Source organism: Bos javanicus, chromosome 25 (genome assembly GCF_032452875.1).
Source record: "Bos javanicus breed banteng chromosome 25, ARS-OSU_banteng_1.0, whole genome shotgun sequence".
Taxonomy (NCBI): domain Eukaryota; kingdom Metazoa; phylum Chordata; class Mammalia; order Artiodactyla; family Bovidae; genus Bos; species Bos javanicus.
Window position 1 is genome coordinate 1,048,256 of NC_083892.1, and position 22,492 is coordinate 1,070,747.

The window sequence follows — 22,492 nt, forward strand, 5'->3', positions numbered from 1 at the left end:
GGACATGTCTCCATCACCACAGGAACAAACCTCTGGTCCTTCCAGGAGCAGAAGCACCGACGTGGGGCTCTGTCCACAGGGCCAGTTGCTCCCTGGCAGAATTGTGCCATCGGAGTGGGCACTGGTGTCCTTTGCTGGGAGGCTAAAGCAGCCCTGTTGAGAATGCCCCCGGCCGTGACCACTTTTCCACCAGCCGCCTGGCCGGCTGGGCAGCAACCAGTGCGGTTCACTCCCAACAGGAAGAAGCCGCCGCCCACTGCTACTTTGAAGGCATTGTTGCCCACCCCCCAGCTTGGGACCCCTAAGTATTCGACTGATACCACCCTGTCCCTCCAGATCAGACTGGAGCTAGGTGGTCCCTCAATCCAGTGGTGGGTGTCCTTGTAAGAAGAGGTGAGGGCGCTGGGAGACACACGGAGGAGACAGCCATGGAGGTGACAGAGGCAGAGACAGGAGGACGTGGCCACCACCAAGGATGCAGGTGACCCTGGATGCTGGGCGGTCCTCCCGGAGCCCCCAGGACACCCTGAGCTGGACCCCCGGCCTGCAGCCTTCCACTGCGGTAAGCCCCCACCTCCCCTACCCTTGGCAGCCCACCAGGAAGAGTCTACCCAGCAGCTGCTTGGCCACAGCCTCAGGCAGGGACACCCAGAGCCGGCTCTCCTGGGTTCAGTGAGCTGCACAGAGAGGAGGCGAGGAGGCCGTGACCCTGGCCCCACCTGAGGGCATGGTCCGGCTGCTCCCTGAGCCAAGGACAGGGGCCCGGCAGGAAGGTCTCAGAGCAGGGGGTGGTGGAGGACGAAGCTGAGTGAAGAGTGGGCATGGGGGAAGGAGCAGTGAGGGCCCCCTCCTCAAACACCCGGGAGGGTCCAATACCAGCCTGTGCCGCCAGCACCCTGGCTCCTGCCCGGGGCTGAGGGGCTGAGGAGCCGCAGTGGCGGCTGTGGCACAGGCAGGAGGTCATTCCAGGAAAGCTGGGGCCACAGCAGTGCCCTACAACACACCACCCCAGCTGGAACCAGGTTCCCCTCTGGTCACAGCACCACACTTGGCGAGCTCAGGTCTCCAGGGACCCATCACTCCCTCTGGGGGTGAGAGTCACCAGCATCCTTCCTGCTCCTCCGGGGGCCCCAGAACCCCAGGAGATGTTCAGATCTCTACAGAGAACAACCCAGATCCCAAGTGGCCAGGGTGCCATCAGGGGGAGAGAGTCTACACACAGGAGGGGAGGGGTCCCTACAGGCCCCGGGCACAAGCTCTGGGTGAGGGGCCTCCTCCCGACCCCCCACCACCCATCCACCCACGGTGGTGGGTGTGGGTGAGGAGTTGGCTCCCAAGGCCCAGCTGACGGGGACACATCACAGAGGTGACAGCCAGGAGCCCCAGGCCCCCAGGGCCGAGCCTGAGCCTGGGCCCTGACTTTCCGACCCCACCAAGCCCAGATCAGGTGAAACGGGCTGGAGTGGAGCCGGGGAGAGAGGGGGGGCCACCGCTTTCGAAAAGAACCCCGAGGGAGAACACTGGGGGCAAAGACATGGTCTGAACACAGCCATCGGATCAGCCAGAACCAGAAGCAAGAGGTTTGAGGTTTATGGGGGAAAAGCCTCCTGACTATTATTGGCAGATAATGTGATTTTCTTCCCGGAAAAGCCAAAAGCTTCAACTGAAGAGGTTTTTAAATTAAGTTTCTTAAAGTGTTGAGATGGAAGATAAATATTTTAAACACAAATAAGTAGAGAAAGAAAGAAAGTCATCCCTGCCTCCCAGGGATAACTGCGGGAGGGGCCAGTCTAGAGCCGCATCGGTGCCCCCACCCCCTCTAATAGCTGCACAAGGAATGTTTGCAGGTCTGTGATGACTGCAAAACTCTCCTGAGAAGGGAAACAAAATGCCATTCGAGGTGGCTGTCATCAAACATCAACCCTTCTGACCCCACTGTGACGTGCTGCTGCTGCTGCTAAGTCGCTTCAGTCGTGTCCAACTCTGTGCAACCCCATTGATGGCAGCCCACTAGGCTCCTCTGTCCCTGGGATTTTCCAGGCAAGAACACTGGAGTGGGTTGCCATTTCCTTCTCCAATGTATGAAAGTGAAAAGTGAAAGTGAAGTCGCTCAGTCGTGCCCGACTCTTAATGACCTCATGGACTGGAGCCTACCAGGCTCCTCCGTCCATGGGATTTTCCAGGCAAGAGTACTGGAGTGGGGTACTGCAGGCAAATCTGCTCATTTTCCCGAGGGTGTCTGGAGGGAAATTCAGGGGAGGGCGGCCACGGCACAGAGCAGGGGGCAGCGGGCACGCAGTGTTGTCACCATGCAGACGGGGCTCCAAACTCACAGCGGAAGGCCCGCCGGCTTTCAGCGCTCACTCCCTAAACCCCGGCCACAGAGACGGCCAAGAAGCCGCAAGTAACTGGCATCAACTCGGAGGCGAAGAAAGAGGCCACAGTGTTGTGTCCGTGTCTGATGGGCAAGTGTTTGGACACTGGACGGAGGAGACAGAGAGAGCGGGCAGCAACGGGCAGAGGGAGAAGATGGGCTGACTCACAGGGCTGCTGGAGGGCAAGTGCACAGGCCAACCAGCAACATTCTTCGCCATTACAAGTGTCCACAAGAACCATGCATGCAGAGGTGGAGCTTCATAACCTAAATCTCGAGTCCCTGGTCACCCTCCTCTTCCCTCTTGCTGGCCTGGGCACCACTGTGGGGCCACAAGAAGTAACGGCAGGCCCATCATTTAAAGTATCTTCAGTTCAGTGCAGTTCAGTCACTCAGTCGTGTCTGACTCTGCGACCCCATGGACTGCTGCATGCCAGGCCTCCCTGTCCATCACCAAATCCCAGAGCTTACTCAAACTCATGTCCATCGAGTCAGTGATGCCATCCAAACATCTCATCCTCTGTTGCCCCCTTCTCCTCCTGCCTTCAATCTTTGCTATCATCAGGGTCTTTTCAAATGAGCCAGTTCTTTGCATCAGGTGGCCAAAATATTGGAGTTTCAACTTCATCATTAATCCGGCAGATGAATATTCAGGACTGATTTCCTTTAGGCTTGACTGGTTTGATTTCTTTGCAATCCAAGGGACTCTCAAGAGTCTTCCCCAACACCACAGTTCAAAAGCATCAATTCTTTGTCACTCAGCTTTATGGTTCAATTCTCACATCCATACAAGACTACTGTAAAAACCATAGCTTTGACTAGGTGGACCTTTGTTGGCAAAGTAATGTCTCTGCTTTTTAATATGCTGTCTAGGTTTGTCACAGATTTTCTTCCAAGGAACAAGCATCTTTTAATTTCATGGCTGCAGTGATTTTGGAGCCCAAGGAAATAAAGTCTCTCACTGTTTTCATTGTTTCCCCATCTATTTGCCATGAAGTGATGGGGCCGGATGCCATGATCTTAGTTTTTTGAATGTTGAGCTTTAAGCCAGTTTTTTCACTCTCCTCTTCCACTTTCATCAAGAGTCTCTTTAGTTCTTCGCTTTCTGCCATAAGGGTGGTGTCATCTGCATATCTGAAGTTATTGGTACTTCTCCCCGCAATCTTGATTCCAGCTCATGCTTCCTCCAGCCCAGCGTTTTGCATGACGTACTCTGCGCATACGTTAAATCAGCAGGGTGACAGTAGACTGCCTTGACGCACTCCTTTCCCAATTTGGAACCAGTCCATTGCTCCATCTCCGGTTCTAACTGTTGCTTCTTGGCCTGCACACAGACTTTTCCGGAGGCAGGTTAGATGGTCTGGTATTCCCAACTCTTGAAGAATTTTCCAGTTTGTTGTGATCCACACAAAGTCTTTAGCATAGTCAATGAAACAGATGTTTTTCTGGAATTGTGTTGCTTTTTTGATGATCCAACAGATGTTGGCAATTTGATCTCTGGTTCCCCTGCCTTTTCTAAACCCAACTTGAACATCTGGAAGTTCACAGTTCACGTACTGTTGAAGCCTGGCTTGGAGAATTGGCAGCAATGGTCAGTGGGTGGTGGTCAGGGCCTCACGATCTCCACGGAAGTTTGTTTCCTTGTTCCCCCACCACAACCCACTTGCTGGCATCACTCTGGGCTCAGGGCCTAGTGCCCTGGGAGGGGTCCCCACAGCTCAGTGTTGAGCACAGCCCCTGTCCGGCCATTTCTCCCAGAGCACCAGGCATCCCGGGAGTCCTTAGGGGCAGGGCATGTCTTCAATTTGTCTCTGGCCCCCTGAGGCCATGGTGGGCAGGGGCAGGGGATGGAGTGGACACAGTTTGCAACCCCCAGATGCCAACAGAAAAGTTCCCAGGGGAGGGCACCTGGCAGGATGCAGCCACCAAGGAGAGGCAAGGAGCAAAGACCTCTGTTTCTGGGATCCCAACCCTCTCGCATCTGTGTTCCATGTTTTGTCTTTAAATTTGTTCAAATGTTTAACTAAGATCCAGATTAAAAACAAAAACCATAGCACTGTATAGGAAGAGAAAGCACTGTCACTCGTCACAAACAGAACTGCAATACAAACTCTCCTGCTCACACACCCTCCCTGCAAGGCTGAGGCCCATCGGGACCCAGAACCTTGGTGGGGGCGCTCATCAGGTCCTGCCTGGTGGCCTCACCCCGAGGGCCCAGCTACACCTGGGCAGTCTCCCCTCTGTCTCCCCTGATCTCATTCCTCTGCTGTGAGTCACTGGCCTCTGGTCCTCCTTGGACAACCAGCTCTTCAGGTTTGGCTGTCTGTCTCATTGGTTTGGTGCGTGTGCTCTGCCAGGCGCCCACGGACCTCCACGTGTGCTCCGGTCTGGCCCATGTGTGCTGGCGACCTGCTGTCCTGACCCGTCTGGACTGAGGGGGTTACCAGAAGGCGAGATTTTAGGACATTCATTACCATTAGCACCGTTATTATTGTAAAGCACATATAAACTACGAATGTGCTGTTGTAACCATTTAAAGTGAAGGATTCGGTGGCATTTAGTACATTCACAATGTTACTCAACTCCCACCTCTTGCTGATTCCAGAACATTTCCAAGGGATGAAAGGAAACCCATCCCCATGAAGGCACAGCTCCCCGTTCCTCCCCACACCACCACCCCCTACCCCGGGTGACCACCCATCCACTTTCCATCTGCCTGTGGATTTCCTCATTCTGAACATCTTGTACAGAGGGGGAGACAAGCTCCATGGTCTTCAGTGTCTGGCTTCCCTCGCTGGCTCAGCACGTTGCCGGGTGCGTCCACGTGGTGTGGGGTGTGGGCCGGACGCCATGCCCTGTCTGGATGGAAGGGTCTCCTGACCCATCTTCCCCTGAGGAGCCTGTGGGGTGCTCCTGTTTCTTGCTTGCCGTGAACAGGGATGCTGTGAACACGTGTGGACACGTCTCAGTGTGAATGCCTGGTTTCAGTTCCTGCATATTCGCCTAAGTGGGGGGTGCTGGGTCACATAGCAAGGAGCTTTCCATGTTAAACCCAACCTGCAGGGGTGGGCCGCCCCCTTATCACCTGACCTTACAGCCACCCTCACCCTGCTGCTCTGGCTCCTTGACAAGTAGCTTCCACCACCCGGCTCCACGTCCACTCCTCCACAGGCTCCTCTGCTTGAGCCCCACGAGCCCTACCAGGTGGAGAGCTGCAGACAAGGCCCAGGCTGTGAGCCTGGCAGAGGCCCTGGATATGGGTAGTGGGCCACACAGGGAAGGAGGTGGGCTGCCCTCCCTGCCCCAGGGCTCTGGCACCGCCCCTCTTAGACTGTCCCCCTGCTCGAGGACAGGCTTCCAGGGACAGAGCAGCTTCAGGGACACACATTCGGTCCTGAGCGCCACTGGGGCCTGGAGTCCTCCAGGACGTGGAGTCTGAGCTCCAGGAAGCTGGGAGGGACTGTCACAGTGGCCTCGGAGCACGCTGGTGTTGGCTCTAAGCTCATCTCTCAGAGTGGGGACAGAGAACACCTGCCCACAGATAGTTCCCAGGCTGGAGGAGCCTGCAGTAAAAACACATCAAATTAGAGGATGAAGGAGACATGCCAGGTGCTTGTAGAATCCCTCAGTTTAAAGCCAAGAGAAAGGCTTGCCTTTGAGCCGCTGTGGCTACTTCAACACCTCTCCACGTCTTGGTATCCTTGTTCCCTCCCATCCCCACCCCACTTTAACAAGAAAGGACAAGTGAGGCCAGAATCTGGGCAGGTTAGGGTCAGGTAAGGCCATCAGGCTTCAAACTCAGAGCGTGGTTCAGTTTGCACTGTTACTTAAGTGCAAGGCACAGGGACACCCCCTATCCAGCTGTGTAGGAAGCCTCCTTTCAGCAGCTGCTAAGTGTGCAAACACATGGCTGGTCTAGTCTGGACTGGCAATACGGCGGGCCGGGGTCGAACCTGCCTTACCTGCCGCCGAGCTGGGGCGGTGGTGGCGCTTTGCTGCCACCTGGCGGCCAAGCTCAGGGCGAGGCGCCGCGATCACATTGCCGCCCGCCGAGCCAGGTGAGCGCCGCGGGTCTCCCGGTTCTTCCGCTTGGCACCCTGAAAGCTCCTCCCCCAAGCTGGGCGCAGGTTGCGGGGGAGCGCCCCCGTATCGAGGGCTGTACATCCTGCGGGTTCGGTCTTCTGACGCTGGGAGAGGACCGGGAGGGGGCTGGGACTTAAAGCAGGCAGGAGGGGACGCAGGAGGGGAAGGCCTGGCTGCGGTGCTGGGGGAGGGAAGGGGAGGGGCGCAGGGGTACAGCAGCGACCCAGGCCTCAGCCTCGCCCTTGAGGCAGAGCTGGCTGAGTGCGGGGAGGGGAGGGCCGAGTGCAGGGGACTTGACCTGGCCAGCGGCTCTGGGGTCCTCAGAATGCCTACTGAGATGTTGGGGGCTGAGTCTGATAGGGTGCCAGGGGGAGACGCTGAATCATGGCTCACGTGGAGGGGAGGGCTCTGAAAACGTTCGCAGGCGTGCCTACCTGCAGGGCATGGGAGCCCGGAACCTCCGGGGTGTGCCCAGCTCACCCCTGAGCACCCTTTCTCTCTCATTGTCTTGTATAGCAAACATGTTCTCCCATCTTTAGATAAAATAAAAACCAACCAATCCTTTAACCCTGGGCTCAATGACAAGGCAGGGAGTGAACGAACCTATGACCAGGTAGGAAGGCACCCTCACTGCATGTCCTCTGTTTCATGGGGGTTGGGAGCCAGGCTCTGTTGGGGCCACTTTCTTTCTGCACTGAGAGGAATGTCCAGCTGCCCCAGGTGACGTTATCCTCCACTCGTAGAAAGGCTCGTGACAATCAAATATTTCTAACCCTGGTGGCTCAGCTTTCTGCAGGACACATGGGAGCATAAATAAAGACCCAGCCTTTCCCAGTTGGTAGGCATCCATCCTATGCCTCCCCAGCACGCTTTGCAACCCACAGATACCCCCAGCGTGGGAAGTCCAGAAGTTTGGTTCTCTGAGGACGGCTCCCAAGCTCAGGGAGACAGATGCAGTCCTTGCAAGCCCTAGACCTTCCCACCTTCCAGATTTTTCCATGGCAATTGAACCCAAACCATTTTATGTAACCACCATCTTGTACAAGCCTTCTCCATATTCCAGCCAACGCTCTTTAATTTGCATTTCTTTAGTGACTAGTGGTGTTGAGCATCTTTTCACGTGGTCATTGGCCATTTGTATGTCTTCTTTGGAGAAGTCTTTGCAGACCCTTTGCTTGTTTTTGAACTGGGTTTGTTCTGTTGATGTTGAATTGTAGGTGTTCTTTATGTATTCTAAATGCTAACCCCTTATCAGATATGTAATCTGTGTTTTCTCCTATTCTGTGGGTCACCATTTCACCCTGGTAATAATGTCCTCTGATGCACAATCTTGACATTTGATTCATTTATTTTTTTCCTTTTTAGCTGCCTGTGCTTTTGGTGTCACATCCAAGAAATGACTGTCAAACCGTGTCATGAAGATTTTTCCATTTTCTTCTAAGAGTTTTATAGCTTGAGCTCTTCTGTTTAGGTCTTCGAGTTGGTTCTGTATGCGGTGTGAGGTCGGGGTCCAATTTCATTCTGTTGCTTGTGGATTTGCTTCCTTTTTAACTCAGCCCCTGAAGCAGCAGCCCCTGCACATAGGCCTCCCACGGCCTGACCCTCAACAGCCACCTGAGGGAGCTAGCGGTGCTACCCCTACTCTAGGCAGCTGCCAATCACACCTACTACCCCTTCCCCCCACAGTGGGCACATGACCAGGCTCAGTCCACCAGGATCCTCCCCCAGCAATGACCACCACTTTTCACCGGCAAATGTTACTGGTCTGGGTGACTTCCCCATGCAGCCCTGTGCAAACCTCCCCAGTACCCTCACAAAAAAGATGGTGCTGGCACTGAGCCCATGCTCCTGGGGTTCTTAAAACTGTAGCTCAATGGTCAAGTGCTGCATGGAGGGCCCACATGAGACACTTGTTAAAACGCACACTTCTACTCAGAGCCAGCGAACCAAGGCTGGGGACCCAGAGAACAGATGTCTCAGATAAGCCCCTGAACCTGGCATCTGCCCCGGTGAAGAGACAGGGGAGGCAGTGTCCCAGAACAGGCCCACGCTGGGTCACTGTGGGGACACAGGAGCCGGCAGCCCCTTTGGACTTCTCTGAAGTCCTCAGAGAGGCCTCAGAGAGACCTGGAATGCTCACCTGCTGCTCAAGGGGTCTGGGCCCTCTGGTCTTCGTTACCTGGGACCCCAGGCACTATAACCAGGCCCTCTGGGCCACGGCTGACCCAGAGGTAACCTAGGCAGACTACCTCCCCAGCCCAGCGGAGCTACCAGCCCCAGGAGACGCCCCCACCCCAACCCCACGCCCGGCCCGGGGCCTTCTCAGGGCTAGTGACCGTCTTCATTGTAACAGACGGGCTGGGAGCGCTGAACACCTGCTGAGAGCTCTGGGCCAGACGTGGGCCTTGGGACACCAGTCTTGCGGGGGTGGGGGGCGGGGGCCGGGGCGGTCTGCCCTGGAGGCCAACAGTCTCAGTACAGTGCCAAATAGGGGGCTGCCGAGGGTGGGTTGGATGGAAGGAAACGGAGGAAGGAGGAGACCCAGGGGGCAGGGGTGAATGAATGCAAGCCGGGGGTGGGGGGTCACCTCCCGCCACTTGACCCCAAAGAGCCCACGGGCGGAGGGGCTGACCTTGGAACGCTCCCTCTTTCCCACTCTGGGCCAGGGGACAGGGGTCGGGGGCCGCCCGACAGGGAGGCGCCCAGCGTGGTCGGGAAGGACACGCCTTCGCGCCTGGGTTCGGGGAGGACCTGAGATCCCGGCCGCAGGGTCCCAGCCCTGCCCCTGCTCCTCCCCCACCCTCCCGGACCACCCCCCCCGGCGCCCCTCCCCCCAGGCCAGCTCCTGGGTTAGGGAGCGTCTGCACTTCTCCTCCCGTCGGTCGGGCCCGCACTTGGTCTTGTGTACGGGGCCTGCTCATTGGGCACATTAGACGGATGCCCCGCCCAGGGCCCCGAGTTGGCCAATCGCAAGGGGTTTCACAGCATGCCGTAGGCGAGGGATTGTCACCTTACTACGACGCTTGGGGGATCCCTAGGCCTCAGTGGTCGTTGCTCCTCCGCCCGGGGCCCTAGCCTCAAGGAGACCTCCGGGACCACTGCCCGGGGAGGTGCCCGCGGGGCATCCGGAGAGCCCGGGGAGATCTCGGCCGCCCTGCTTCCCCGCCGCTCGCCGGCCCGTCCTCGCGAGGAACAGTGCCCCACTAAGGGGAGTTTGCAGACGCTCCCTGACACCCGGGACGCGGCCCCTTTAAGGACACAGGTGTCCATGGCGCCGCCTGACTGGAAAGCCGCCTCCAGGCCGGGCTCCCGAGCGGGGCCCGAGGCGCGAGCGCGCGGCGGCGGGACACGGGCAGCGGGCGGCGCTCGGCGGCGCGGGTGGCGCGGGGCTGGCGGTGGCGGCGGCGGGGTGCGAGGCAGGCGCGCGGCGGGCAGGCCCCGCAGGCCCCGCCCCGCCCCGCCCGCTCCGGGGTCCTCGAGCGCTCGGGCTGCGCGCGGAGCGGGCTCGGGAGGGAAGTCCCGAGACAAAGGGAACGCAGACGCCGCCGCCGTCGCCGCCGCCGCCTAGTACGCCTCGCTCGCCGGGCCGGGCCGCCCGAGGTGAGCGCCGCGGGGCGGGCGCCGGGTCGCGGGGGCCCGAGCCTCCGCTGCCGGCGGGCCCGGCCGGGCAGGCGCCCTCCGCGCGCGGCCCGGCCCGTTCCCGGGGACCGGCCCGCCCCGGGCTGCTGACGCCGCGGCGGGGGCCAGCCCGCCGGGCTCCCCTCGGGCGGCCCGGCCCCCGGCCCACCGCGGCCTTGGCCCGCGAGGTGGGGGCGTCCTCTCCCCCGGGCGCGCGCTCGGAGCGAGTCGCGTCCGGGGCGACCGACGGCGCGCTCCGCTCGGGCCGCGCTGACAGGAGCGCCGAGCCCTCCGCTCAGGCGGAGCGTTTCCGGGGTCACGGTCTGCGCGCGAACCTGTGGCGCGTTCCAGCCTGGGAGAGGACGCGCAACACAAAGAGTGCAAAGCCGCGCGCTGCAGGAGCGCCGGCGCGTTTGGGGGTGGCGTGTGATGCCTGGAAACGAAAACAAGCCAGAGCTCTTGCGCCTCTGAGCTCCGCCCGCCGTTGGGGGGACCCACCGAGTGTTCGCGCTTCCCTTGACGGGGAGGTCTCGTCCCAAGACCGCTTTATACCAATTGCACGGAGGCTGGAGCTGGTAGTTTTCGCGAGTAAGAGGAAGGCGAGGGAATGATTAGCTGGGCTGATGGTAACGGCCAGCAGCTGTCCTTGAATCATAGAAGTAGCTGGTTTGGTTTGTACGGTTTGAAAACAAGCTCCGTTCGCAGAGTTACTCCTCTGTTTGCGGAGTTGGCTTTCGTTGGTCTGCTCTTAAGCCCGTGGTCCTCTGTGTTTCTTGCTCCCAAGGAAACCCTGCCTTTGGACGGAGAACCTACCGAGCAGCAGGGGAAGAAGGATCCCATGTTTGTCCTGACTTGCTTTTGGGTGGGTTAGGGGTGAATTCTGCATCGTGCTGCACGTGAGTCTGGCTGGGCGTGCCGGGCTTGCTTTGGAAACAGCCGGGCGTCCTGGGAGGCGTGTCAGGAAAGACCAGGGAAGTGCACCTGGGCTGGAGGGTCTCCTGAGCGCAGGTGAAGCCAGTGCCTTCCTTCTCCTGGCGAGTTTACGGTTGGGTGGGAAAGCCCACCAAGGGCCGCGAGCCTTCATCGGTTTTATCCTGGGCCGACCCCTGGGCTGACCCCTGGGCTCACAGTGCTATCGCCCATTTTACCCGTGAGAAGGTTGAGGTGGGAGAGGGAAGCCGCTGGCCCTCACCTGCAGCCAGTAAGTGGCTTCACAGAGCGTGATCTGAGAAGCGTGGGTTCAAGCACAGCCCATGCTGGAGAAGGGTGGCTGCAGACTTCAAGGGTCTGCCCCAGACTCGGATCCTGTGCTTCAGGCTGTCTCTAGCAGGTCATGGATATCCGATCTTTGCCTCTCAGTGATTTTGCTGCTCTGAGGACTCTCCTCACACTTAACAGCTCCTTAAGTGCCTCCCTGTCAGTTGGGAAAAGCTGATTCGATTCTAAGTGGGATGCTGAAGGAGTGGTTCCGTGTTGTAATTAAAATGTAGCAAATTGGCTGCTTTCTCCTGGGGAGCGAGAGGCCAGCCTCTCTCTGGGCTGGTGCAGGTATGCGCCTGTGACTCTGCTCTGCCTGCAGCATCTATCTGGTGCCCGGTTTGGTTGTCACCCCCAAGGACGGGGTTGCAGCAGCTCTTGTGGGACACCCCCCCTCCCCCGTTACTTTTTGCACCTGAGACAATCACAGCTGGCACCCCGACAGGGTCTGCTGAGGCGGCTTTGTTCCTTGTCAGCAGAAGAGGTGGCCTGTGGCGGGGTCCTGGCATGCGGTCAGCAGGCATGCGGCACTCAGGATCACCCCACCGGCCTTCTCTACATCCTGGCCCAGCCCTGCCGCTCCAGAGCCCTGGAGTGCCAGCTTGCCCATTCCAGAACCCGTGTGCCGCTCAGGTTCCAGGAACCAGTCTTGACGCCTTGCTGAGCGCAGACTCAACAGGAACCTCGCAGTGCACGGGGAGCCAGGCTGCTTGTCTCTGCCGCTGAGCTTCTGTGTGGGACAGTTTAGAGGTGGCCGCAGCTGGTGCCCTGTGCTCTGCCCTGGCCCGTGAGGGGCTCGTGTAGGACATCCTGCACCTCCCTAAGCCCCCACTGGGGGAGGGAGAGGTGTTCCCATCGGCCCTGGGGATGTGCGGGGGGCGAGTTCTGTTTAGAAGGGTCGTGTGAAGTGAAGGGTTTCAGGCTTCAGGATTACTGCCCTCATGTCTTAACCAGAGAGGACCTTAAAGACGAAAGCTGGCCGGCGCTCCCCTCTGCTCTTCTGGCTCCCCGCCTGAGGGAAGTGACTCCACCACCTCCCCCTCTGTCCTGTTTCTGGATAGCCCAGTGCTGCAGGCAGTGCCCAGGTGGCCAGCCAACCACCACTAGAACCCAGGGGCACCAGTATACCCATGTCAGCCTTCGGGCCGCTGCGCTTGTGGTCTTCAACTTACATCGCATGAATGAATGAAAATACACGATGGGTGTGTATGTGTAGGGAAGGAGACCCCAGATGGGGTCCTGTCCGTCAGGTCCATGGATGAGGAGGAGGTGGGCGGGCCAGGACTGGAGGGTTGCGGGTGGCAAAGAGAAATTCTGTTTGGGGTCCGGGCTTATTTGGGATTAAGGCCTTCTTGCTTGGAACTTGAGGTTGGGCAGGGTTAGAGCCTTGGGGAGTGTCCTCGGTGGTCAGAGCCGGGCCTCCTGCGTGGGAGCTAGAGTTTCGATGCTCGCTTTTCCTTGTGTTGACACAAGTCTCCGTGTTTCTTGACAACTCACGGCACCCAGTTGTCTGGTGTCTGCAGTAAATCACCCCACTTCCTGGACCCTGGGATCCTGGGTGAGGCTGTGATGGCAATCCCAGTTCCACCTCCCATATGCTTACTTATTGGGGAGTGGTCCAAGAGCCAGACCCCTGCAGAGTTCTGGCTCCTTGAGGCCATTGGGTCTGGGAACAAGCAGCCTCCCAGGGCCGGGCTCTACTGTCGACCTGCTGACCTGACCCCGCTCCCCTGCACAGACGTGGGCACACCAGAGTGGCCACCAGCAGCCGGTGCTGGGACAAGGTCACCATTTGGCTTGCTGGAGAAGTTGGGGGTCAGCTTGAGCCAAGTGATGGTGGGCCAGGGGCCTCGGTGAGAAGTGGCCCTTCTACCCCTGGGTTTGACTTGAGGCTTCTCCCCCAGTGGGCAGGTTACTTTCTGGGTCTTTCCTTCTCAGCTCTGAGCTGGGCTTGGTCCCCTGCTCTGGGGCAGGGCCAGCACCACTGGGAGGCATGGCCGGTTTCTTGTCCTGTCTTCAGCGGAAGTTTGTTTTGTGGCTGTGGAAGGCACGGCTTGTTGTCCTAGGACACTCCAGGTGCTGGGCCTCTCCCCTGCCAGAGGCGCGAGGTGGGGTGAGCCGGCCACCCGGCGGATGTGCCCAGCTCGGAGACCCTCCCCTCAGTATGGTTAAAGTCGTGCTTGTGGAGGTACTTGATTCGTGGTACTCTCCAGTGTTGCCATGGACTTGAAGACCAGTGAACACACTAGGTTCTGTGTGGCCCAGCAGGTTCTGTGGCCTCTGGGGCCGGGTTCCTGTGGGCGGAAGGGTGGCGAGGGCAGTGGGGTTCTGACCTGGGCCCGTTCCTGGTCTGGTCGGCGTGCGGGATCAGCTGCCCTGGGACGTGACCCAACAGCGTCAGGCAATGGATCTGTGTGCTGATGGCCCAGCCTTGAAGGTCTGGGGTCCAGAGGTGGTAGGGGAGGGCATTCAGAAGTGACCGGGGGCCCCAGCAGCCTGGCTACAGGGCCCACTGAGCCTTTTGCTGACTTCCCCAAAGTCCAGGGGACAGGCGGCGTGGCGGCGGGTCCTTGGGTGGGGTGTCAGGTGAGGAAGTGGCGGGGCTGTGGACGGCCTGGTGGTGGGGTTTGCTGGAGGCTGGGCTTGTGTGGCCCCTGCCCCTCCTGTGATTGAGCTGCTCTCTGCCCGGGGCCGCCTTCCAGAACACAGGCTCCCCTCCTGGCTGGGCCCAGGCATGGATTCTGGCAGCACCCTCATGTCCCTCTGCTTAGTGACTGCCCCCTAGGTCTCAGGCCGGCCCTCTGGATGTCCCCGTCTTGCTCCTGCCCCTCCTAGTGATATCGGGGTCCCTGTCACTCCAGCCAGGGTTGCAGGACAAAGAGGGCAGGGCTGCTACTGGGTGCGGGGGGCGCCCCAGGGAGCACGACCCCCATGCACACCCCAGGTGGAAGCATGCCCAGAGAGCCTGTGAGGCCACTGGGACCCTTCGTTTGCTTGCTCCTCGGAATCAAGTCTCAGGCTGGGCCAGGTGCGGGGTGAGGGGCGGAGGGCCTGCAGCTACCTTTGCTCATCACACATTCCGCCCGGCTCTTCCAGGGACGCGAACATGTCGGGGATCGCCCTCAGCAGACTCGCCCAGGAGAGGAAAGCTTGGAGAAAAGACCACCCGTTTGTAAGGAAAGCTTTATTTCTGCATGTGGCAGGGTGACGGCATCCCCTGACTGGAATGCCTGCTCCCTGTGGGTCCTTGCTTAGCCTGGGCTGTGCTGGAGGGCTGGTCCTGGGGCAGGCCCACTGCCCGGTGCCGATATGCTGATGCTCTTCCCTTGCAGGGTTTCGTGGCCGTCCCAACAAAGAACCCTGACGGCACGATGAACCTCATGAATTGGGAGTGTGCCATTCCTGGGAAGAAGGGGGTAAGAGGGGCCACCCCTTCAGAAGGACCCAGGCCGGCCCTGGTCCCGTCCCCTGGCCAGGGGACAAGGTTAGAGTGACACGTGCCCCCCGGGCAGCCTTACTTCAGAAAGGAGCTGGGCTGCAGCAGGTGGGGAGTGCACCGTGGGGCCCCACGTCCGGGAGCAGGGGGAGCCCTTGAGGGGTGGAGTGGAACGGACGTGCTGAGGCTGAAGCGGTGCTCCCAAGGCCAGGGCAGAGGGGCTTTGGATCTCAGACCCTGGCAGATCCTTAGACGCAGAAGCGACCTCTGCCACCTGGGATGGCCTTGTCGGCCTGGTGTCCTTCACTTGGCGCCACAGCGCCACTGGGTACACTGGAACTGGCACGTTGGAAGCTTTTGTGGGCTTCAGGGGCGGAAGGAAGAGACCCCTGAGGTGCCCGGGTGGTGACAGGGCTTCGTCCCTGCACCCCTCCTGGTTGGCACGAAGCTGCAGCAGGAGTGGACGCTGGCAGTGGGGCTGCGCCGTGGAGCTGGGAGGCTGCCTGGGCCCACAGGGTGTCTGGGGACGGCTTCGCAGAATGTCCCTCCCAGGGAGCCCCCTCCCTGAGTCCTCACCACACCTGCTGGTGTGGGTCCAGGGCCACGTACTCCTCCAGGGAAGGCCCTTTCCATGTCCCCTTGGGGCCGTAGAGGCCCCAGGAGTCCCGGGGAGCTGCCTTGGGGTCCTCCTCCTGGGGGTGCTCTGGGGAAGGCCCCTTGCCCCTCTTGGGCCTGGCCACCAGCACTCCTGATCAGTTTCATTGCCCAACAGACCCCATGGGAAGGAGGCTTGTTTAAACTACGGATGCTGTTCAAAGACGATTACCCATCCTCACCACCAAAATGTAAGTAGGACGAGGTCCTCAGGAGTCAGCCGCTCCCACGGTGTTCAGCGGGTGGTCCAGGTCCCCCTGGAGAGCCTGGGCCCGGGGAGCCGAGCTCGTGTTCCCATCTGCTCCCGGCGGCTCCACTAGAGCCTCTGCTCCCTGAGGTGGGCGGTGGGCGTGAGTCTGTTTCCACCCCAGTGGCGGGAGTGCATGGAACAGGCTGAGATCTCAGAACCCGACTCATCCCTGGGGCCCCTGGACCCTTGGTGCCCAGCAGGGACCAGCTGCCACCAGCTTCCAGCCCTGGAGGGAGGCAGGTGTGCGTAAGGGCTGCAGTCTGGAGCCTCCCCCGCTTCGGGTTTTGTCGCCTGTTGGGATTTTGTACCTGGTGGTGCTGTGTGTCGCCCCTGCGTGGGTGGTGCACTGGCGCCTCCAGAGAAGGCGCGGGAGGAGCCGGCCCGGCTGCGTCTGAGGTGGTGCTGAGGCAGACTTCCACAAGCAGGTCCGCAGGGCTCGGGCAGGGCCAGGCCCCTCCTCTTGGTAGCTGGAAATCAGCAAACGCTGTGGCTGGTTCGTTGAGCGCATTAGCTCATACCCAGCGCGTGGGGCAAGACTGTGTCGGCGTTCACTCTGGTGCTTGGTGATTCAGGAGTGTTGTCTTACAAAGGCAGGACTGGAAGAATTTCTGAAAGGATAGTCAGCCCCTGGGAGGGAGATTGACTTCATTTGCGTTGTTCTTTGCTGTTTCAATTTTTTGCCACAAAGTTACTACCTTAAAGAACATCTTTACGAAATGAGATAAATTGTAGCAGCTTTCTTTATCTGTCCCACCCTGAATTGGAATTCCAAGCTGATCCAGCCAGAGAGGAAGAGGAAACCCCAGTGGAATTGGAGGACAAGCCTACAACCAGTATCTCTCCAAGTCTAAGGCTGCTGAATGAAAGAGCAATTCACAAAAGTCTGTTTTCATGTGATTACAAGAGATGGCACCTTCTAAAGTATACTACGTACATCAAATATAGCGGGGTAAATCCAACAGATGTAAGGCCTCACTGCTGGGGAAAAAAAACAGAAAATAATTTTAAAGGGAATTCCCTGGCAGTCCAGTGGTTAGGACTCCACACTTTCACCACTGCAGGCAGGGGTTCAATCCCTGGTTGGGGGACTAAGATCCCACAAGCCCTGCAGTGTGGCCAAAATAAAGACGTCTCAGCAAGGATCCCGGCCGCCTCCAGCCCTGGCAGGACGAGTGCGTGCGCGGTTCAGGGGGCCGCGGGTGTCCGCGCCTGCTCTCAGCTCTGCTTGCAAGTCCAGTGTGATTAGGCAGACTTCTGTAAGCTGTCGCCCTGGCTGAGACGCAGGGGAGGCAAGTGCTGAGAATAGTCACGTCCTTGGCACTCTGGCTGGGACCGGGGGGGTCCTGAGGCCCAGGCTGAGGCTCGTCAGGCAGGCCTGAGGAGCAGAGGCCAGGAAGGCCAGCCGTGTGCGATTGGTCGGGGGGCGGGGGTGGGAGAAGAGGGACGGGTGCTCCTGGGGATCCTGGCGCCCAGAGGGAGAGGAACTGCTGGGGAGATGGCCTCCCTCATGTTGGCGGACCAGAGCCCTTAACTGGAAATACCAGGGGGAAAGTGAGCTGGGCAGCCCTGGAGTCAGGACCGTGCCCTCCTCCGGGGCAGTACGCGTGAGGAGGAGAGAAAGATGTGTCTGTCGTCGGTTCTTTCCCCACGTTCATCGGAGCCCCTGCACGCTGGTAAGGAGAAGCAAGCGGCCATCAGCTCGGACGGCCCTTCGCGGAAGAGGCTCTCCAACTGGCCGGCGGCCCGGGAGGGCACCCAGCTCCTCGTGGACGCTGCGGGGGGCAACCCGGCAGCCCTTAATGCTCCCTGGAGAGCGCTCGGCGGGCCTCCTGAGGCCGCACGCGACGCCTGTCCCTGGACTGGCGCTCCCTGAGGAGGGGCCCAGTGCACTTGTGCCCAGCAGAAGGCCAGGGAGACCTGGGGCAGCCCTCGAGTCTGCACAGCGGGCAGAGGACGGTCTGCGCAGAGGAAAGAAGGGCCCGCATGTGCCAGAGACAGGAGGCGCTGACTGTGTTCAGTTGGGGTCAGCCGCGCCCACGAGGCGGGGTAAGGTCATGGCGGGGCTCAGGGTGCTGGTGCTGGGCCAGCGTCTTCCTGCACAAGAAGCAAGATTCAGTTAAAGATGGGAAGCAACATCTACCAAAAAGTAAAATTAAAGGAGCAAAGAGACAGACTCGAAGTGGGGGACAAATGCCTGACAGCGGGCCTGTGTCCTGCGTGTGTGTGTATAAAGAGCGTCTGCAAGTCAGCAAGAACACCGTGCCAGAGATGGAAGAAGAGCTGCCCAGAGGAGCAGCCCTGACCAGGCATGGCGGGCCGCACGTCGGCACCGTGGGTGGCAGGCACCGCTGGGCTGGCACGGTCGTGAAGCCTGGGAGCCTGAAGACCCGCTGGCAGTGTGTGAATTGTTGCAGCCGCCATGCGAACCAGCAGCATCTGCTCAAGTGGTGGTTTCATGCTGAGAAGGCCTTGTGGCTCCATTCGTAGTGGCTGAGCTGTGCCCTGGGGTTTGTAGGCCAGCGCCCAGGCCTGCCAGCGAGGCCTGCGTGGTTAGTGGGGTGGGCTGAGCCCCGGGCAGAGCCGGAGCCCCGGGCCAGGGCAGATTTCTCAAAGCTGTTTGGTAATTCATCAACCACGCTGCTGTGCTTGCTGCCCTCTTCTGGATATGACGCGTTTAGACAGAGGGGAAAGGGTCCAGGTGAGAAAAACGGGCCAAAGCAGCAGATGAGTGAAAGGTCTGCGGTGGGGCTCAGGGTGGCAGGCTTTTCCTGCTGTTTTTATAGTTTCAAGTTTTGTATGTGTATATTTTTCCTTAAAGAAGGTGAACTGTGTTTTTTGTTTTTGAAGAAAGAGCTTGTGATCCTAAAAGCCTCTGGTTGTGAAGCAGGATGAATCTGAAAATGGCCACTGGTGGGGAAGGGCCCCTGCGTTTCTGCCCGGTGCCCCCCAGGCCCCCCATCTCCCGCTGCAGGGTTTCCTTGCCTTCTTCCTGAGCCAGGCCACTGGGAGGCCATAGGGCAGGGGTCCCGTTCAGGGCACGGTACTCTGATCACACACACACACACCCCCCAGCCCCCTGCCACCGCGGGGCCTGCCCTCTGGGCCTGTCTGCTCGGCCTGCTCGCTCCCCCTGCCGCCTCCCCCTGAGGCCAGTTTGTTTTCCCGCTTGGTGTGGGGGAGGGGTGCCAGGGGAGTGGCAGGCCCTGGGCAGAGGGACACCTGCCTACAGAAACATCTCCCTCCCTGTGCTCCAGGCAAGTTTGAACCGCCGCTGTTCCACCCAAACGTGTACCCCTCAGGCACAGTGTGCCTGTCCATCCTGGAGGAGGACAAGGACTGGCGGCCAGCCATCACCATCAAGCAGGTACGCGCCCATGCCCACCCTCCCCAGTGGAGCCCAGCCCGCGGCCGGAGAGCCTGCCCTTCCCACCACTCTGTTCTCTCTCATGCAGATCTTATTAGGAATACAGGAACTTCTAAACGAACCAAATATCCAAGACCCAGCTCAAGCAGAGGCCTACACGATCTACTGGTCAGTAGTGACCCGCTCGCTCGCTGCACCCTCTCCTTGGCCTCCCTGAAGGCCAGTCTAGGCCGCCCCTGGCGGGCGGGAGAGTGGGTGATGGGGTGTCAGGAGGCGGAGGTCGGGGGCTGACCGCTTTGTGTCTGAGCCCTGATCCGGCTCAGTGGGAACGTTCCTCTGGGTGTGGGCCCTGGAGGAGGGGTGACCAGCGGCCCACTCAACCAGGGACGCCAGCCTCCTGCCTTGGCCTTGCTGCGGCCCCCGGGTCTCCCAGCCCCTCTTCCCTGTCCCGCCCGGGCTTGGTGCCTCTCCAGGGGGCGGGGGCAGCAGTAGGGTACGAAGCCAGGTGTCTGCTTCACGCCCAGCCGTTTGCTGTGTGTCCCTCGGGGCCTGTGTCCAGGGTCGGCACTGAGGGAGGAGGCTGGGGTGATGGAGTCGGGAAGCACCCGTTACACCTGGTGCTCTGGTCCTTCCCAGGCTGGCCTGGGCAGGGCGTTTAGCCAGGCTGGGGGCCCCGGCACCCCAGCCCCACCCTTCCCTCGGGACTGGGGGAAGGGAGCCCCAGTGCCGTGATGGCTTGGCACCCAGGGCCTGTCCTTCCTGGAGAGCATGGGGAGGTGGTGAAGCCAAGACTGCGGCTGTCCTCAGGCCCCGCTGAGTGGCCAGCACCCCAGCTGCCTGAGTTCCCTGAGAGAAGCACCAAGTTGCTTCCCCAGAACGGCTCAGGTCCCCGGGTGGAGGCCCAGTACTGGCCAAGGGTAGCATGGTGCCCACCCCCGGCAGGGCAGAGGTCCAGTCCCTGAGCCCCCGGCCCACTCACCTCCAGCCTTCAGTCCCCCTGCCTCCTTGGGTCCCCATTGGGAGCATCACTCGTGGTTCTAGCGAGCACGTTCTCACTGCCAGGTTGGTTGTACACTGACTTCTGCCTGACCCCAAGCTGGGTGCTGGGTGCTCAGTTCTGCAGCCTTAGTAGGTAAGGCCAGCGGGTATGCACCCAAGCTGAGCCCTGCAACAGGAGCGTGGCCCATGAAGTCAGGGAGTCTCCTGTACCCGTGAGCTTGGGGAGCAGTGCCTCAGGCCGGTTTTCCTGGGTTTCTGTGTTGGTGGTGGTGTGCGGCCGGGTGCTGTGGGGACACCACTCCGCAGCATCCGCGCCCGAGGTCTCCCCAGTGGTGTGGCTGGTGCTGGCCCACACGCCCACGTTCCCTGGGGTGCAGTCAGTCTGCTGCAGGCTCTGGTTGCTCTGCCTCGTTCCCGGCTTGCAGGGCAGCTCGAGCTCTCCCTCTGCGGGTGCTGCAGCCGTTCCCTAGGGAGGCTGCAGGCAGGGTGCCAGGGCTCAGCAGGGCAGCTTCTGCCACCCCACGCCTGGCTGGAGGTGACCACTGGGCCTCAGGCTGGGGTCGGCACGCTGAGGGGCCACGCTTGTTGTGAGCACAGCTTGGGGGGCCCTGGCTTCCTTTCTTTCACACACCTGTGTGCGCGTCCCTGATGAGCCTCAGTTGTAAGTGTCGTCTCCCCCCTGGGGCACAGCGCCCCTTTCATCAATAGCGGTTCTCACCCTGGAGCCCCCAGCTGTAAGCTTCCCACGGGCAGCGCTGAGAGCCAGGGGCAGACCCCCGGGGCTTGTCTGGTTTTGAGGCATGTGTGCGGACGCTCTGTCTCCTCCACTGACCAGGGTGGTGGAGGCTGCCTCAGAGACAGAGGAGCTGTTGCTCCTGCTGACCAGTGAGTGCGCGGGCTGCCGCAGGCTCCCCGTACAGCTCGGGCGGCAGCTGCACCTTCTAACATGTCTCTCTTTTGACCTCCTCAGCCAAAACAGAGTGGAATACGAGAAAAGGGTTCGAGCACAAGCCAAGAAGTTTGCTCCCTCATAAGCAGCGACCTGTGGCATCGTAAAAGGAAGGGATTGGTTTGGCAAGAACTTGTTTACAACATTTTTGCAAATCTAACGTTGCTCTACAATTACTGGTCACCTGGGGAGGGTGGGCGGGCGCCATTTTCCATTTCCGCCACTGGTACAGTCTCGACTCGCTGAATCGCCCAGTTTTTCATACAGGGTCTCTTCCTTCAGTCTTTTGTATTTTTGATTGTTATGTAAAACTTGCTTTTATTTTAATATTGATGTCAGTATTTCAACTGCTGTAAAATTATAAACTTTTATACTTGGATGAGTCCCGAGGAGCGCGTTCCCTTCGCTCGCGGACGCAGGCATGCTCCACGCCGCCCAGAGCTGCACTTAGCCTCCCGCTGGCCGCACGACGCCGGAAAGCAGAGCCGCCCGCCCCCAGAGCCCCAGAGCCCCAGAGCCCCAGCCAGCCAGCGTCGCGTTTCCGCATCACTTCCTTTGTGTTTATATGGCGTTTGTCTGTGTTGCTGTTTAGAGTAAATAAACTGTTTATATAAAGGTTTTTGTTGCATTATCATCATTAAAAGTGAGGAGGTGGCCTCCATGTGCCCCCGGCCCCGTCCTCTGTTAACAGTGGCAGGCGTTCTCTCCCCGCCACGCTGGGCTCGGGGCTGCGGGCGCCGGAGGGTCAGGTCTGGTCAGGCCGGAACTGGCATCCAGAGGCTTGTCAAGCTCGCAGGCCCAGGCGTCAGGAGCAGGAGACGCTGACCCAGGCCAGGCAGGCGGGAAGACCATGGTCCAGGCGGCTCACCCCCAGTGCCGACGTGTGGCTGAGGGCTGCCGGGCCGGGCGATGGGGCCCAGACTGCAGTGAGGCCTGCGTGGTGAGCGGAGCCCCCACACACCCCACACACAACCCCCCCACCCCCACTCCCGCCCCTGCCCCGCGAGCGCAGGCGGGCAGGCCTCGCTGCAGGCCGCTGCCCCACAGGCACCTCCCTGTTGCGGATGCATCTGCACCTGAGGCCGCTCCTCCGGAGGCTCCGCCCCACTCGGGTCCCGAAGATGGAGACGGGACGAGGCAGGCGGGCTTGGGCCCGGGTCCTGCACCCTGGAACTGCAGAGGCCCGGGGTCCAGCTGCCCTCCCACACTTCGAACCCTCACCCTCACTGGCGGACCGGTGCCTGTGGCTCCGCCCACAGGCTGAGGGCCTGAGGAGGACTGATCACCCCGACCCGTCAGGAAGCCAGGCAGGGTCAAGCTCCACTTGGGGACCCACCACCTAGCGACAGGATTGTGTTGAAAGCTGGGGGCCGCGGCTCCAAGGCCCATGTGGCTCGCCCTCTCGTCGGGCTGGACTCGCATGAGCTGCTGACACGGAGGATAGGTAGGCACAGAGGGCCTTTGGGGGTCCACAGGCTGCGTATCTGTAACTTCTCACAGAACATCTT

At 60.1% G+C, this 22,492-nt stretch overlaps 1 protein-coding gene across 3 annotated transcripts; it reads left to right on the plus strand.

The window, feature by feature from the left end:
* Positions 1-9,931: 9,931 nt before the first annotated feature.
* Positions 9,932-21,603, plus strand: UBE2I (ubiquitin conjugating enzyme E2 I). Of its 3 annotated transcripts, none has more exons than XM_061400702.1 (8): positions 9,932-10,057; positions 10,860-10,971; positions 14,429-14,504; positions 14,665-14,748; positions 15,541-15,613; positions 18,927-19,036; positions 19,125-19,204; positions 21,006-21,603. In XM_061400702.1, the coding sequence occupies exons 3-8, from the start codon at positions 14,439-14,441 to the stop codon at positions 21,067-21,069; spliced, it is 477 nt and encodes a 158-aa protein (XP_061256686.1). In that variant the 5' UTR covers positions 9,932-10,057; positions 10,860-10,971; positions 14,429-14,438; the 3' UTR covers positions 21,070-21,603. The 3 variants fall into 3 exon arrangements, with proteins under 3 accessions (XP_061256686.1, XP_061256687.1, XP_061256685.1); XM_061400703.1 differs by having other exon boundaries at positions 10,860-10,937; XM_061400701.1 differs by lacking the exon at positions 10,860-10,971 and having other exon boundaries at positions 9,933-10,057.
* The last annotated feature ends 889 nt before the right edge of the window (positions 21,604-22,492 follow it).

Coding starts and splice junctions, on each gene's coding strand:
- UBE2I (XM_061400702.1), top strand. CDS start 14,439: ATGTCGGGGATCGCCCTCAGCAGACTCGCCCAGGAGAGGAAAGCTTGG. Junction 14,505..14,664: donor GGAGAAAAGACCACCCGTTT/GTAAGGAAAGCT, acceptor CTTCCCTTGCAG/GGTTTCGTGGCCGTCCCAAC. Junction 15,614..18,926: donor CCCATCCTCACCACCAAAAT/GTAAGTAGGACG, acceptor CCTGTGCTCCAG/GCAAGTTTGAACCGCCGCTG.